General features: G+C 43.5%; 1 protein-coding gene across 1 annotated transcript in view; it reads right to left on the bottom strand.

Annotated features, from left to right (window-relative positions):
- Nucleotides 1-16,927, bottom strand: part of MYO3B (myosin IIIB) — a 1,488,954-nt gene that overhangs the window by 12,121 nt on the left and 1,459,906 nt on the right. Inside the window, exons 26-28 of the mRNA XM_086956107.1 lie at nt 7,785-7,891; nt 7,346-7,392; nt 6,011-6,192 (exon numbers count right to left, since the gene is read on the bottom strand). Coding sequence (XP_086812233.1) covers nt 6,042-6,192; nt 7,346-7,392; nt 7,785-7,891 — 305 coding nt within the window. The 3' untranslated portion in view covers nt 6,011-6,041. The remainder of the gene's footprint in view (nt 1-6,010; nt 6,193-7,345; nt 7,393-7,784; nt 7,892-16,927) is intronic.

The following is a 16,927-nucleotide window of genomic DNA, read 5'->3' as shown; positions in this document are numbered from 1 at the left end:
TTTCCATCTTGAGTAACGGTTTCGAAATGTAACAGTATATATGTGATGTTCTGACAATGTGCCAGCAGTCTTCTTGGCGGACCTCGTGGGGTTAGGTCGCAAGGAGCTCCTCTGGCAGAGTTTGTTTATTATAATAAACGATTGGACCTTCTACACTGCCAACCGACTGATTATTGGTAATGGGTATGGGGCTAGTTGTAAGTATGGCTCTAATTGGGTTGTGATAATAATTTTCTGTACTTCATTGATGGAAGTAGTTGAGGGCCCATAGAGAGGAGAGGGTGTGGTATGAAATAGAGAACACAGGAGTAAGTGGTAACCTGAGAGAGGGGAGAAGGCAAGAGAGAGAGAGTATATTACCATATTTTGTTAGGTTATGTATGGAGCCTTGGAATCTTTGTCACAGGTAGTGGGGTAAGGGGCACATGCTAGTTTACCTACCCCCACCACATTAACAGCAGAAGACGGTCTCTCAGCACCAGGGCCGGACTGGCCGTAGCGGGCACCTGGCGTTTCTCCGGTGAGCCCAGATGGTGGGGCCGGTTTTGGGGGGGGGGCGTTTTTTGTTACCGGGAGTCGGCAATATCGACCCCTGTAACAAAATCAGCGGAACCCGGCCCTGGCTGGCAAACTGCTCGGCTGCATCCCGGGGGGAGGGGGGGGGGGGGGGTTGGCCGAGCAGTTTGCCAGGGCCTGTTTCCGTTCGCAGTCCGGCCCTGTTCAGCACAATTTGAGGAGGTCTCCGATTTCGCACACCACAGCGCCCAAGAGAAGAGGGGCAGTTAAATAAACAGAGCTGTGCCTCAAGAATGACTAGAGACCACATGAACAAGTATCGGCAAAGCCAATAGGTCTTGGCAATCCAAGAGCTATTGGAGTTGTCAATGACAAATGTCTTTTAGTCATGCGTTATGGAGTGGAGTGGATGTTTGTTGTATGTAGTGTAATTATGTGGGTTAGATTGGAAATATTTGTTGTGGAATTGTGTGGTGGAGTTATGTGTAGCAGAATTATGTGGCATGGTGTGTAGTGGGAATATGAGGATAGTAATAAAGAGGTATTGAATGTACTGGAATTATGTGTAGTGGTAATATGTGTCATGGAGTGTAATTATGTGTGGTGGGATTGTGTGTTTTGGAATGGCATTTAGTGGAGTGGAATTATGTGGGGGGTGTGGTGTTGAATTTTGTGGCATGATGTTGAATTCTGTGGTGTGGATTGGATGTATGTGGTGTGCGGTGTAATTATGTTGTGGTGTGGAATTGTGTGGCTTGTTGTGGAATTATGTGGTGTGGAATATAATGTGTGGAATTGAATTGTGTGGCATGCAACTGTGTGGAGCTGAGTGAAATTATTGTGAGGGGGATTATGTGTAAGAAACTAGAGAGGTGGCCCTACTGCCAACGAGGGAAAGGGCACAATTAAACAAATACAGGCGTCCTGAGGAGAAGTACTGCCTTCTGGGAGAATTTAAATGCATTCACTGATACAAGTTGTGCCATGTCGTACCCCCTAAAGGGTATTCAATTTGGGAACCTTTATTTTGGAATTCGAGCGCTTTACCAAGCACTAGATACCGATACTCCTCGAAGGAATGAGTTTGGAGTAAGGGTACATGAGTCCCTAACGGCAGACACAACATAGGAGAACTAGTTTCCCTATAAATACAACAAGAAATACGAATAAGTAATTGTGCGAGGCACACAACCAGAATTAAAGAGGTAAGAAAGGTTAAAAACCCTCTCTAGTTATAAGATTGGAACATTTAAGGTACCCGTCGCACTACAAATTGTTGTCTTCTCTTTCTTACAGAAACTGGGATTCTGTGACTTTAATCAAGACGCCAAGTCACAGCTGTGAGCAAATAACTACAAGCTGGATATCTCTTTTTTAATAATTAACATTAACCTGAAGTGGTGAGTGATGTTTTCATCTCTATCTCAGTCCATCTTTTTGTAAAAAAATAATTTTCTCTATTCTCTTCTTTTCTCTTGTATTTGGTAAGAATGTGGATGTTAACACTGGCTAGAGGAGAGTTTTACATGAAGAGATATTGATTGTACACCACTATGGTGACTTTAATTTATAAACCACCAAGCACAGATATTAAAGCACAACGGGATTATAGGTCCTGTAGACTTAAATGATCTTGGCAAGAAATGTTGATCCCCAATTTTTAAAAAACAGTATATTTCCTCCTGTCGTTCTTTATTGGCATATGGTTTGGGACAGGTGGCAGGGTTGGAGGGATAAGGATGGGGAGTTTAGTAATTTAAACATGTTCCTATATACTTCTTCCCTTTTTAGATTACGGTTTCTAAGTTGAAAGGAGATACAGTTCCCTTAGATTTGAGTCCTGATGAAGAATGTTGTACTGTAGAGTGTACCACCCAAACGCATCAACGTCAACAAGACTTTGAATCCAACCAGAGGAATTGTTGGGAAGGAAAAAAGTTATAACACCTATCAGAATTCAAACTGGATGCTAAGGGGGTTATTAGGATGACGGGCAGAATTAGTCCGCCCGCCATCCTATCGGAAATCGGGACCGCCCACCTTAAGGGCGGGGGTCCCGTGGGGGTATTAGGATGTGCCCGCCACAGTGGCGGGCACATCCTGCATTTTTATCATTGTGGCGGGCGGTTCTCTAAGCACCGCCCGCCACAATGATAAAAATGCACATTTGCATTTACATTAACAAAGCGGCAGGCACCGCGAGGTGCCTGCCGCTTTGTTAATGTAAATGCAGGGGGGTGAAGTTAAGACTGCATGCCTTTCCGTGGTGGATTCGCCGCCACGGAAAGGCATCTGTTTTGGGCAATGCTAATATGGCTGGCGGTGTCTAATAGACACCGCCACCATATTAAACCTTTTCCGCCCCGGCCGCAAGGCGACCGGGGCAGAAAAGCGGTGGACGGTCTTTCCGTCCGCCGCGGTCACCCCCGCCATGCTAATATGGCGGAGGGGTTATTAAGGGTAGCATGGCGGGCGCCATCCTAATGGGCCCCTAAGTGTTGGATCAATACGCACAACAGTTAGTGTGTAACTGTGTAGATAGGGTTTCCTTTGTTTTTTGTATTATTGTGTTTTCATGAAAATAATTATTTTGATTTCCTGATTGTGACAATTTTTTCGCCGAATTTTAAATTTGACTGCATATTATTATTGGATTAAAAATTGTATGCGATACATGAATTTTATATATTTGAATGTATTCGGGCAAAGACCCCTCTGTGTATCACTACAGAGTTGTTGCTAGCAGGTCTTTAAGTTCTTATGATATAGAATAAAAAAATCTTTGAGCTTGATTCATGGCTTGGTGGGATAATATTTAGTATATAAAATACTTTCTTTCATAGTAATTAATTACTTCTCTATAACCGGTGTGAATGACAGATGAGTGCATTGTACTTTTCAACTTTTATTGAATACTGAGGGGAAACTTGTTTTCTCAACTGAGGGGGATTATGTGGCATGGTGTGGAGTTTATTTATGTGGATTGTTGCTATGTGACATTGAGTGGTTTTATGTTGGGTGTTTTGTTGTGGAATAGAGAGCAGTGTTATTATGTGGAGTTGAAAAACATTAAAAAAAGGCTTTAAATTCCATAAAATTGACTATTGGTGTCCAAATCTTGTAGGTTTGTTATTGGAATTCTTTCCTGTTTTTTTTTTTTTTTGACTAGAGCATTTTTTAAATTCCAATTATAGCGTTTTGCAGAATAGCGACACCAGTTGTAGAATTATGTGCTGCACAAGGACAGCGCCTACCTCTTCAGTCCTTGGTGACACTGTTCTGTAATGGGGAAAATGCTGAGCTGTACTGCTGCTCTGGGGTGAGGGGCAAACACGGGAGAATGTTGACGCATGCATGTCATGGACTAATGAGGACAAGGTATTTGAGAGCGACGATGGAGCAAGTAAACGAAAAGCCTATGGGCAGGCTGAAGCTCACAGATAGAACACTACATGTCTCTTCGAGACAGGCATGTTCTATCTAGCTGAGGCCTAAAAATAGTAACAATTCATCATAAATTGTCCCTTAAACCTGAGGTGAGATGATCAGTCAGATTACAATCAGACAAGCCAACATAATTGTTGAAGGTTTTCTAACTGAATATGGTTTAGCCTTTTTGTATTGAAGTTAACTCTCCTTCCCTCAACTACACCAAGGCTGAAGCATTTTTGAACATTACGCAGATGCTTAGCTCTCCAATTCATGCTTATGCTACAGCTTTATATAAATGAATGGAAATAACAATATTTTTGCCAGTCCAAAAACACAAATGAAAAGCACTTTCGCCTAGCGGAAGAAAATGGTAATTCTAAACTTGATGAAAAATGTTTCGTGGCATATAATTATCAACCTGCACAGTTCTCTCTAAAACGCAAGGTCTTCATCACATGATAATTACTGTCCTCTTACATTTATTATTCTCAGTGCAGAGTACATTTGCAAGATCCCTTGTGATGGAAATTACTTAACTTGCCAGAAGGGAGTTTTGATGTGCCCCTCAGGTCCCATGGAGGCAGGGAGATGAGCCCTCCACATCCCACCAGGTCTCACACAGCACATGTGAAGCTCCCTGCATGCACTGCACTAAATAACACCAAAACAAAGGCTGGTGCAATACTTGCTGTGTTGGCCTTTTGCTTCCTGTTCCATTATGAGGATTGGCTAATCCGCACTGGTGTTGGAAGGTGGACGGGCTCATTTGCATAGGCCACGGCTAATGCAAATTAGCCTCTTCAACCAAAAGTGGTGGGGTGGGGAAGGGGGCGAGGGGGGAGCAGGGGATGGGGGTGCAGGGGAGGGGGGACGAGGGACTGTCTATAATAATAATGTATATATTTTTAAAGTTAATCTAACATGTTGCAGGATGCGTCGCACGTTGCACCTCAGTGCTGGGACTGCCTTGTCCCTGCTGACAATTTGAATACGTCACAGACTCCCTGCCCAATCCCCGCGCCTGACCTGGCTGGAAAGCTGCTCTGCTCTGCTCAGGGAATCTGTGGGGTTTCTCTAACCCTGCTGTTCCATACAGCCGGTTTAGAGAAACCTAAGTGCACATGTGTGTTTTGGTCAGCCTGAGATGGTCGGCCACACCCACATGAGCACTTAGGGAGTAAACGCAGCACTCCTTCTCCCCCTCCCATGCCTTTGCCCCGCCCCTCCCTGCAAATGCTGGCTGAGCCAGCGGCCTAAAAAGAAAACAATAATGAAATATTGTTTTTTTTGCTGCTGACTCTGAACCAGTGGGGCGACGCACCTCTGCCATTGCGGAGGAGCCGCTCCTGCCAACCAGTCCACCAATCCAGAGGTGAAAGGCTGTGTGTGCAGCTAGTGGAGAATGTTTGTCCAGCAATACAGGCGATCCATTATGTGCTACAAATGATATTGTCCACCGCTGTCATAAATGGCTCCGAGAGGGTGTTATGGAATCTTCATTATGGCTGTTTATTAGGCGGGACTGAGAATGTTAATGGCATTATTGATCAGGGTGGAGTCCTGAATGTACATCCTTACTGTAATCGAATTTGATTGAATCTTTCACACACGCCTGATAAAATTAGATGGCATCCTATTAATTGGACAAGACCACACAATAAGGAGTGCAGCTTTTTACTAGAAAAAAACTTCTGTGGATGCAGAAAGATGGGTTGATATGCTAGCTATTGAAATTGCACTTTGTAGCAACATTTATTTGAATATTCATCTTTAATAGGCTTTTAAAGCGTTCAGCCCTGATGTATGGAAACCACATTAAACATCCTTTATTGAACAGATTACTTCCCTAGAATCTGAACTATGCAAGACATAAAAAGGAACACATTCCCTCCCTCAGCAAGGCACTGATGAATTTAAATGATATCACATTTCTGAAGGAAGGCCGATTTTCTTTACTAATAAAACATAAGTGCAGGGAAAAGTAATATATTTTGAGTTATGGTTTCTGTTTTATCACAGGGACTGCAGCCGATTAGTCAAAATAAATCTTATATACCCTTACCAATGTTTTAAAGTACACTGAGCGGTGGTGTTCAGCTCTCAGCAGCACCAGCCAGTATTTCCTGCGATGAAGACGGGATCACAGATGCAAGTGCGACCAAGGCACCGTCCTCCTCGGGTATGGGGTCGGCCGCTGCCAGCGCTTTGTAATATTCGTCTTCTTTGTCCAACACTTTGATGTGACTATGACAAAAAGAGAGAACCGGATGAATCTGTAAAACTAGTCTCTGTGAAGATCAATACTGCTCCACAAAATAAGGTTTCTTTAAATTCAATATTGCTTGAATCCAATGAATAAATGTTAAATGGGGCCAGATTGCAGAGATTCAGGGGCGTAGCCATCATTAGTGTGGCAAATGCATTTGCACCCGGGCCACAGTCGCGAGCGGCGCAACACTAATTATTGCTTTTTTGTACTTCCCAAAAGGGAAGCCACAGGGGGCTTTTTTGTCTTGCATTAGACCCATGTCATCCTTACTAAGCTGCTGTAAAAATTACCCCGGTGCTGGTGCAGTTTTGCATGTACAGTTTTAAATTACATAGTTTTCACTTGATAGGGTGCTGTTTGTACCAACGTTAGGAGCAATGGATCAGCAAAAAATGTTTTTTGTGCAGTGGTTTGGTAGAGCAAATGTTGGTGCAAAGTTGCACCAGTGCAGTCTGTGTAATGGTGGCTCTAAGTCGTTGGTGCAACTGAACTGATCCAGCCTCTGGTGTGTGAAGGGGATACATCATCAATCACTGGGGCTCTCATCTGGCTCTGATTTTAAGTGGTGTAATGGATTCTGATATATGCAGTAACTTCTGTTACCACACATATGGGAATTCCAACTACAATAGTAATTACTGCACCTCCTGCAATTTTCCGTTGGTCAAGTTTTGCAGGTCAAAAATGCCAAAATTAACAGGGTGAACATATAAATACAGATACAGGCAGAATGTGGTGCACTAAGCAATGGATTACACGCCATTCCCCATTATCCGAGCGAAAAGTCAAAATGGTAGGTAGCTTCTGTGACCAGTAAATACATCACTCCAAGGTTTCGGTATTTATTGGGTGGTGTATACACCTTACCTGATTCGGGCCCACTTATAACCTGGGCCGCCAGTGTTGTCGTTTTATATCTGGTCTTCTAGGAGAGACTTTTGCAAGACCTTTTTTAGGTTGATTTACATTTTCCCCTTTTGACAAATTAGCTACAGATCCATAGCTGTTCTGCCACTGTCAGAATGTTTCATGCTCAGCAATGTCTTTAGAAAGCCCAGTGTATTCACAAGCCCCTCAAAGGGCTTCTTCTGTTCGGAGTGGCTCAGAACTTGGAAGGAAGATATTTACCCAAGTTTTCTTGGCTTCCTCTTGCTCCCTTGATATTCGAGTGTTCCCTGTGGACAAAGCCAAGAACACTGAGTCAAAGCAAAGCAGCAAGTTGTTAATTTTTAATTCAAAGTGATTTTGTGTTGAACGCAAGCAGATGCTGATAATATCAGAAGTCACAGCATAATTTTTTTTGATCAAAGGGCTCAAGTGAGCCTGATGAAGCCTGCATCTTGCTCTTCTTTGATAAACCACATCAATTATTCACCGTGAAGGCAGACATCCTGACATGAAAGCAACAGATAAAGAGCATAAGCACATGCTCAGGAGCAGAGCTGAATAATGTGGGGGTGGGGCCGAGGAGCCGGGGCGGGGGCCTGGGCCAGCACAGGTGTTAATAGAATAATTATGAACTGGAAACAAAGTCAGCCAAACATATTTCTTAGCGCTTTGAACTCACGTTAAGCTGGTTGTAGTACATGTTGTCCTCGGGGCTGTTCAGCATTTTGGGTGGCTGGCTGCGGCGCCTCGGTGTTCTCTGTTTCTGTTCAGTGCAGTTTCCTGAACCTGTCGGGAGAAAGAGCATCATTCAGGTGCTGCGGGTCTACCAAGAGGAGACGCTTCCAAAACTAGGACCCTGTCAAATTCATAATAAACAAGAGAAACTCGAATTTCGATAAAGAGGTTACTTGCTACTATGTCAAAATGATTAAAGCCATGGCATGTTGTCTTTCTAGACCACACAGACCCTTCTTTGGATGTAATTGTGAAAGCACTTAGGTCTAAACAAACTCTGTCCGACCTGTGTGGCCTAAAAACGAATGGGCCTCATTTACAAGAAACTGAGGCATCAGCATTGATGCGTCCGTTTCCTTGCGCCAGCGCCAAATGTCCTTGCGCCACCATAGATGCGCTGTATTAACAATACAGGACTCCATGGAGCAAGGATTTAACAGCTGCGTCAGAAATTCTGACACATCTGTTGGCACAGAAGTGGTGTATGCTGGAGTTGGTCATAAAACGGACGCAACCCCAGCACTGCGTCAGAACACATAGGCGAGTCCCATTGTAAAAGCCCTGCATCAATCCTTACGCCTGGTCTGAGCATGCGTAGGGATTTTGACGCAGTCAAATCATAGAGTGATGCAGTGAAATGTTGTAAATTTCCCTACGCCACTTCTACGTGGCTTTTTTGCGTAGGAACGCCTATCCTGCATACATTATACCTGGCGCAGGTATAATGTGACACAGGGCTCTACAAACTGACGCATTGGACCCAATGTGTCACTTTGTAGATATGGAGCAATGTGGCGCAATGATTGCACCGCTGCATCACAAAAAAGCGACGCAGCGGTGGAGCAAGGGGCTGGTAAATAAGCCCTGAATGTTTTATTTACACTCATTCACTTGGTCTACAACTATGATGCATACACCTACCCAAATATGGCATAACGCATTCAAGTTCGAAAATAGTTCATATGATGCATCTTTTGCACGAGTCAGACAGCTGAGTAAGTTAGAAAAAAATATGTTATGGATAGAGGATTAAGAGATGGCTAACCAAACAAGCGCTTATTGGCATGGAGGAAAAAGTGATGCGAAAGATTGATTATGCTGAAGCTTTGTCAAATAGAAAGTTTTTTAACTTTTGTGAACCGAAAGTGAGCAAGAGTGGATTTTAGAGCCAAAGGCAAAGCGTTCTAAAGGGTGGGGGCTAGTACTAAAAAAAGACCATCCACCTAAACAGGCTTTATGAAATCTGTGAACTGAAACCACAATTAGCAGACTTGGACGGAGGGCCATGCTAGGTATGTGTCTGACCAAAAGAGAAACAAAGAGACAGGAGGAAGGTTCATAGAAAAACCTCACAAGAGTTTGATGGAAAATCGGGACTGAATGCACAAAGCTCTCATAGGCAGCACAGAAGGTTTTGTAAGGAATAACTTATGTTTTGATATAAAAAACACAGGCAATACTCCTCATTTTTCCAATGTGAAAAACGTTTTACATCAAATATGAAAAAGTGCTGTAATGCCATGAAGATGTGAACCTCCCGAGAAGTTTCGAATTTGGAACCCCACTAGCCCTGAAGAAGTTGCTCAAAAATTTGGTATGGCAACGAAACATGTTGGCTAATGATTGATTATGGCATTGAATAAAGTCATTGGAAGCCAGTAAGCTGTATCCACTTTTAATGTTGAGCATTGTCTATATTCTCAAGGGGTCCAAGGGTCCTGCATGATTGCAGCAGGCATAGATAGTACATTCACACTGAGTTTACTCTATCTTAGTTTAATTTAATTGGGTTTCGGTCTTTCTTTATTCAAAAACACACACATTTCATTTTCTTCTTCTTGAAAAGAAAGCAACCAATGAAGATAAGTGGGCTTGCTGGCGAGTACCAGTCAGCAGCCCACTTGGTGTTGCAACCGTGAGGTGCTTTCTTTCCTTCCAACACCTTTTTTTAGTTGCTGGGTAGGTCTTTGATGGTAGTGTATTAGACTATATTTTAACAAGGATACACCACAACATTAGGACCAGATGGTATTAGGGGGAGTTTGTGGACAAAGTTGCGATACCCCTCGAATGTTGAAAGTATATGCCTTGGTGTTTTGATTCAGGGACAGTCCTCTGGTTGATTTAGAAAAGAGATTGGCCACCAATTTCAATACAGGGCAGTGCCCTGCCACATTTAACCCTCCACTGCATCCCTCATCCTCAATACAGTGTTTCCAAGACCCAAATGACTGTGCTATGACTCAGGGCACCCAACCATGAGTGCTCAAAAGGTTGACAGTAAACTTGTTCATACATCTACTTCACACTGACCAAAGCTTACATGTGAATACATTACTAACTCAGAAACGTATTTCCTCCTTTCTTCAGGATCAGTGCTGGAAATGGGAAGAAGTTATGCTGGGAAACTAGAAAGTGGGAGTTTGGAACAGGAGAAAGAAGATGGAGTCAAGAGCGTGGAGTAATGAAGGGCAGTGCCAGTGACTCTCAGCCTAGGTTCTGGCAATAAATACACATTTTTTATAAGTTAGTCTACCAAAGAAATTGGCAATAAGGAAAACTGCAATTGCAAAGCTGTTTTGGCTCACAATATTGTTCACCACAGATCCTATTTTAAGACATCGTAGGGGGTTTATGGCACCTGTTGCAGAGATATATGCGTATCCAGCAAGTCATGGGGTTTAATTTTGGTATGATGGCTCAGCGGTCAGGGTACTTGTTGCAAAGATCTTTGGGTAGTCTCCTTGTCACAGTTTTGAATCATCAGCTTATTCGTTTCTGTACCTGCTGTGAAGCACAGTGTCTAACCTACAGTCGGTGAGGGGATGGGAGGGGGCCCTGGGAGTTCCGTGCAACATAAAACGTTAAATTGTTTTTTAGAGGGCCTTTGACTTTTGATAGGGGGCAGGGGTCTCCAAAGGAGGCCTATAAATACCCCTGCAATAGGATCGCGTGATGGAGCTCATGACAGAGCTGTAACAAATGGAACTAGAGATAAAGGAAGTGAATTAGGTAGAGGTATTGAAAAGGATGGATGGATGGATCATGAAAAGGATGGATGTACATATGGATATATAAGGATGAATGGAGCAAAGGGCAGTTGGATGGAGAGAAGGTTGCTTGGATGGATGGATGCATGGATGGAGAGGCAGATTGAGGGATAGGCAGAGAAATGGTTAGACAAACGGCAAATAGGAGAAGTATTGACGGATGGAGGGATATTTGTGTGCATTTATGGATTCAAGTAAGAATGGAATGATGAAAAAGAGAAGGATGAAATGATGCAGAGAAGTATACACTGATGGAGAGTAGGACGGGTGGAGGAAGAGAAGGGTACATTAGGAGAAAGAGAAAGGTAGATGGAGGCGAGAAAAAAAGTGTGGAGAAATAGATGCATAGAGAGAAGGAAGGAAGGAATGGAGGAAGATGGATCGATTGAGGTAATGATGGGGAGAATAATGGGTGAATGAAAGGAAGGATGGATAATGGAAAGAAATTAAGGTGAAATTATAAATGGATGGATAGATAGGGAAAAAACGAAGAATGGATAGAATGATGGAAGGAGGAAAGTCTCAAACACATGGATAGATGGATGGATAGAGGTGGAGAAGAGTGGTGGATGGAATGAAGAAAGGAAGGAACAAGATAGTTGCAGGGAAAGAAGGATGGATGAAAAATGGAGAAAAGGCTGACAGAAGAATAGAGAGAAGGAATGGTGAATGAAAAGGCATAAAGGATGAGGCGTGCCTTGAAGAATGGGTGCATGGAAGGGTAAAAACAGAACGCGAGGAGATAAGGAAGGAAAGAAACAAGACAAGAAAGATAAACAGGCATTGGCATAGTCAATAGGTCTCGCTTTCGGGATTTTATACGTTTTTAGTTATGTTGTATATTATTGTATGTAAAAGTTCTAATAAAAGTGTCAAAACTTTCTGATACAATAATATAAAACATAACTAAAAAGTGAGAGTGGGGGGCACAGAGAGTAGAGGCAGTGTGCTGTGGCAGAGCTAAGCAGGCATAAGGTATTGGAAACATGGGGTGAGAGCGGGGGGCGGGGGGGTAGAGAGTAGAGACAGGGTGGAGAAGTGTGGCTCAATGGTTAGAGCGGCAGACCCTGATGCAGGGGTCTAGCCCGGGACCAGGGTTCAATTCCCCGCCTCGGCGGGTCTTGGGCTCAAAATTCCACGGACCTGATAATTCTCGCCTCGGTGCCTATTCCAATCATGGAGTCCCACTCTGCAACTCTGGGCAATAGCTTGCTTAATCTCCACAACGGCCCCCACAACGCTAAGGATGCCTGGCCTCCACCTTGGGGGTGCCCAGGAGTGGACGCCTCACAGGGAAAGCCAGGATGGGTTCCACAGCGGTATTCGTACAAGCGCCTTGAGACCCTTGCGGGTGAGTAGTGCGCTATACAAGTATCAATTTACATTTTACAGGGAGCAGGGTGTTGTGGCATAGAGTGGGACAGGCAGAGGGCACCGGAAGCATGGGGTGAGAGCAGGAGAGGGCAGGGAGCAGAGACAGCGTTTCAGCAGCACCGTCGGTTTCCTGAAAGCGCAGGAAACTTGGAAAACAAACTGAAAACACCAATATCTGTCAAACATGGGCAGGTCTGACGAAAAGTGTGGATTCAGCGCCGACCACAATCAGGAGTGTATGTTTTGGGGAGGAGGTGGCGGGAAAGCTGCGCCTATGGCCTATGGCACCTGTTACCTTATATATAATTAAAAAGATATTTTGAATAACTCAATGACCCTATCAAAAAATATATTAACATAAGTGTTTTTGAAGATATTCGAGTAAAAGTGATTATTGTTTTAAAGTAACTAAGGCCAAAATGCGACTTCACAAGCAAAATAAATTTTTATACAGCTGAATAGCGCAAACAGTTTCATATTTCATATAAACCTGCCGTGGTTAGGTTTTCCTTGAGGTTAGAAAGGCTCTGTGCCTTTAAATCATGAAGGTCTCTTGCGTCTTTGCTTAAGGTGTTACTTGGCCGAGAAGAGCCTGTAGAGTCTCCTGTGAAGCAAGTGTCCGCATTTTACAGATACACAGCAAAAATACAGAATGAGACGAACCATACAAACTGTTCTACTTCGAGAAATGTGATATTGATAAATAACCTTGGTGGAGGACAGGGTGAACAAAGCACTAAAGGTAATAAATACCATATTGTTGTCTGTGTGTCTACACAAATTTCACATATGTGTATTTAACATAAGTTTAGAAGTCCATCGCTGGTCATTCTCACAAGGCGGACTGGCATCCACACGGTCAGGACTGTTTGTTACATGAAAATAAAACCACATACAAAGCCAGTGATGACCCGGGTCGCCAGGGGTAATCTGCCCTACAAAACGAAAGTGCGGATGGTGTACACCCTTGTGCCAGTCGGCACCGGTGCACACTGCGTGTGCTCTCACTCACAGTTGTGGGGGAAGTCACAGGACTCCTGTGGGGGAGGTATTACACTGGGACGCACTCCACTGGCTGCCATTTTTAAGAGAAAGTCACAAATGTACCATAGGGTCTTACAAAGCATGGATATCCAACATTACAAAGGCACCTTGGTATCGAGGGCACATTGCGCACACTGAGCCCTGGGTGGAGGTTGGCTGACCTTTCACGATGTGCTGCCACATCACATACATATGCTCGTGTGCCAGGCGCGCTGCCCTGCAGGCCAAGGCCAGCATTCAGGATCTAAGCAAACAGGAGACCCCCACTGAGGTCTCCCAGTGTCAACAAACACAAGGCCAACTACTCGTGTCTGCCGTGAACGTGCTGCCAGGCAGATCGGGTTTCAAAACACCAGCTGCAGGAGGGCCACAGGCCCTCGGGACTGGGGAAGAGGGCCTCTCGTGACTGCTTGCTGTAGAAGGCTCGCCCATCTCGTCTCACGGATGGTTTGTGCCCTGCTGGTGACAGCTCTCTGCCACTACTCCCCAAACACTGCCACACACAAGCAGAAACCGCAGCCTTCACAGCCCCCCGGGTCCGCGCAGCAAGGGGTTACAGGTGTAGTTGGGAGCATTGCTATATACTAGCAGCATTAGATGCCCCAGAACCACTCTTCCTCCAGTGCACCCTTTGTGAGGCCCACTCCTGACCCCACTGCACCACCAGACCAATTATGCCATGCTACATGTCCGTTACTTGCTTCCATCACATGCATTAATCTTTTCTCCGCCAGTGTATCCAAAGTCTACGCACAAAGCACTGAGAGGCCATTCATTAGCTGTCATACTTGGCGCTACACAATGCAATACAATAAATGTATATACCCACTGTATCGTGCAACAAATCCACGGTGCTGTCAGAAGGGCAGTAGGTTTACCTGTTATTTCTGTCTTTGCCCTAAGGGTGCTTCCTACATGCAGCCATCACGCAGAACCTCACATGAAACAAGTCTTTGAAGCACGCACGCCGTGCGTGGCAGCAGGGGGAGGGGAGAGAGGAGGGGGCCTGCGCGATTCCCTTGCGGGAGCGAGTGGCAAGGCGCGATATTTGATAACATATGGCGCTGCTGCTTGCTCCCGCAGGGGAATCGCCATAGGTGCACGCGCTGAAAGCAATGCAACATGTGCACGTGTTTGGCCTCAAAACCGACTATTGCTAAAGGTCTTTTTCCTATGCAGAGAAGAAGAGAAAGAAAAGAACAGAGGAAAGAGCGATGGACAGAAAAGTCGATATGATGAAGAGGAAGGAAGGAAACGGAAATAAAGAAGAAATAAAACAAAGAAGAAATATAAGACGTATACAGACATGAAAAAGGTGATATGAACGAATGAAAACTCAAAGAAGAAAGATTATAAAGATGGAAAGCAAAAAGAAAAAGATAAAAAGTAAGTAAAAATAAAAGAGGAGAATTGATGGTCAGAAGTTAAGGTGGAAAGAAAGATTGAAAGAAAGAATTAAGGACAAACACACAAAGAAAAATAGAAAGAAGGAAAAAAGAAAGATGAAATGAAAGATGTAAAGAAGAAAGATGTAAAGTAATATGGGATAGAAAGACATATGGAAAGAGAAAAGATTAGCGAAAGATGGGAAGAAGAAAAGACAGCTTACCCTTGTTTTGAGAATGATTGCCAGTTCAGAATTGCCTGTAAAACATATTACTTTTTTTGCTAATATTTTGGTGAAAATTGTTCTGAAAAATACCTAATGTTTCTTCTGTTTTTGTAACATTTTCTTTGGAGGAGACACCCCTTCAACATCGCCGAGGAACCACGGTAAACAGCTCTTGAATATGATTGTTGCAACAAAACTTTCTACAAAGCCTTTATCTTTTTGGCCAAATTCTTTGAGACTTATGGTACAAAATGTACCAGTAGACTACAATGTTTTCAGAATACCGTAAGGTAAGCAACACCCTTAGTGAATGCCATTTGGGATATGATTCGAAGTGGGAGTATTATATTTTTTTCAGGCTTTTCTGAATCCTATTAAAATAGCTCAGTGTACCAATGTATTTTTAGACAGTGTTTGACCACTATTCAATAATTATATCATTTATGAGTTGGTTATGCACATTCTGCAAACATCTTCTAGTAACCTGGTAGGCATAATTTTGATTACCATATTAGTTGGCTGGGATGTCTCAGGCTGATTAAATGATTAGAATGAGGATGAGTAGTACGAAACAACTACCATGAAGTGCCAAAGAGTTTCAGTTAGTATTGTGTGCTGGATAGTTGGTCGTTGTAAGAAATTGCATTATTAGTTGAGGGGCATGAGATGCCACCTCAGATAATCACAATTCATGTCAGGGTGAACCGCAAAAGTCACTAAATGAACTTATGCTTATTCTTCAGGTAGACTGGCACAAAAGCAGTCAAGTTTAACTTAGACGCAATGTGTAAAGTTTGTATGCAGCACAAAATTTCAAACCGATTTAGTAAAATAAAGATATTTTAACAAACAAAATAGCATCAAAATGACAAAAAGTCAATAAGTAGAACAAGAGTTATGAATTTTTAAAGTTTAAAGTACAAAATAGTGTCAAACGTGTTAAGAACAAACAACGGTTATCTGGTTGCGCTTGACTGGGATAAGGGCGAGGTTTAGGGCAGAACGGAATAGACCGTGAGTAGGATAAAGGGACCGTGTTCATCCCGGTGAAATCTTTAACCTTTAGACTTCCACTCTTCACCTCTCACTTGCAGTGTTGGCAGAACTCCCTACATGTTACAACACTGAACATTGACTACTTCAATAAGATAATTTACCACCCAAAAACACTCTCCCTCTACTATTCTCCTTCGTGGTATTCTACACATGCCTCTCTTTCTTCCATTATATGGATAAATAACATATTTCTGACTTTATGCACCAGTCATTTCAATGTAAAGGGACAAAGTTTTGTTTGTTTATATAATCCGGTCAGATGTCACTGGAGTTAATTTAACAGCAATGCTAATAACTTAGTTATTAACATTTTATGATTCGTGTTCGCCTGCATTGTGGGAGGGTGGATGGGCGGTCGTGCTCTGCTCTGAGAGCGGGGAGGAGTGGTTTTCCCACACCTAAGTGCACAATGACTGTTCGGTCTCTGGCTGCTAAAAACAGTCATGCGCACTTCCCTGTTCTCCATGCAGGCTGCAATACACCCCGGACCCCTGGAAGTCATTCTCCTCAAGGTCATCATCCTTCTTTCGGCGTACCACTGCAGCGCCCGCATCCTCTACTGATCCCCTGCGGCTACGGAACCTGAATTCTAGGTACACCGAAATTCTACTTGCTCTCACCCTTTCCGTCCTGATGATGATCTCAATCAAATGAGATCGAAACGCCGTCGACCCCCCCTACAAGCAAAACTCCTCCATTTGCACTGATTTAATTGGAGGTTTGTTTATTGTTGTCAATGTGATGTATTTTTAAATGTCACCAACCCTTAACTTCACTCACCTTCACTATTTATGTGTGAGCACCAGAACTACCACCTGAATGATAAAAATGATACTCCATTTACGCTGTGAATAAATGTGATATCATTTCAACCTTGTGTCCCTCCATATATTGTGCAGCAAGTCCCTTGCATACTTATTCTCTGGTTATTCTGATTAATACCTGCTTAAG

This window comes from Lissotriton vulgaris, chromosome 2_1, assembly GCF_964263255.1.
Source record: "Lissotriton vulgaris chromosome 2_1, aLisVul1.2, whole genome shotgun sequence".
Taxonomy (NCBI): domain Eukaryota; kingdom Metazoa; phylum Chordata; class Amphibia; order Caudata; family Salamandridae; genus Lissotriton; species Lissotriton vulgaris.
Note: the sequence above shows the minus strand (reverse complement) of the source record. Positions and strands in the feature narration are given on the sequence as shown.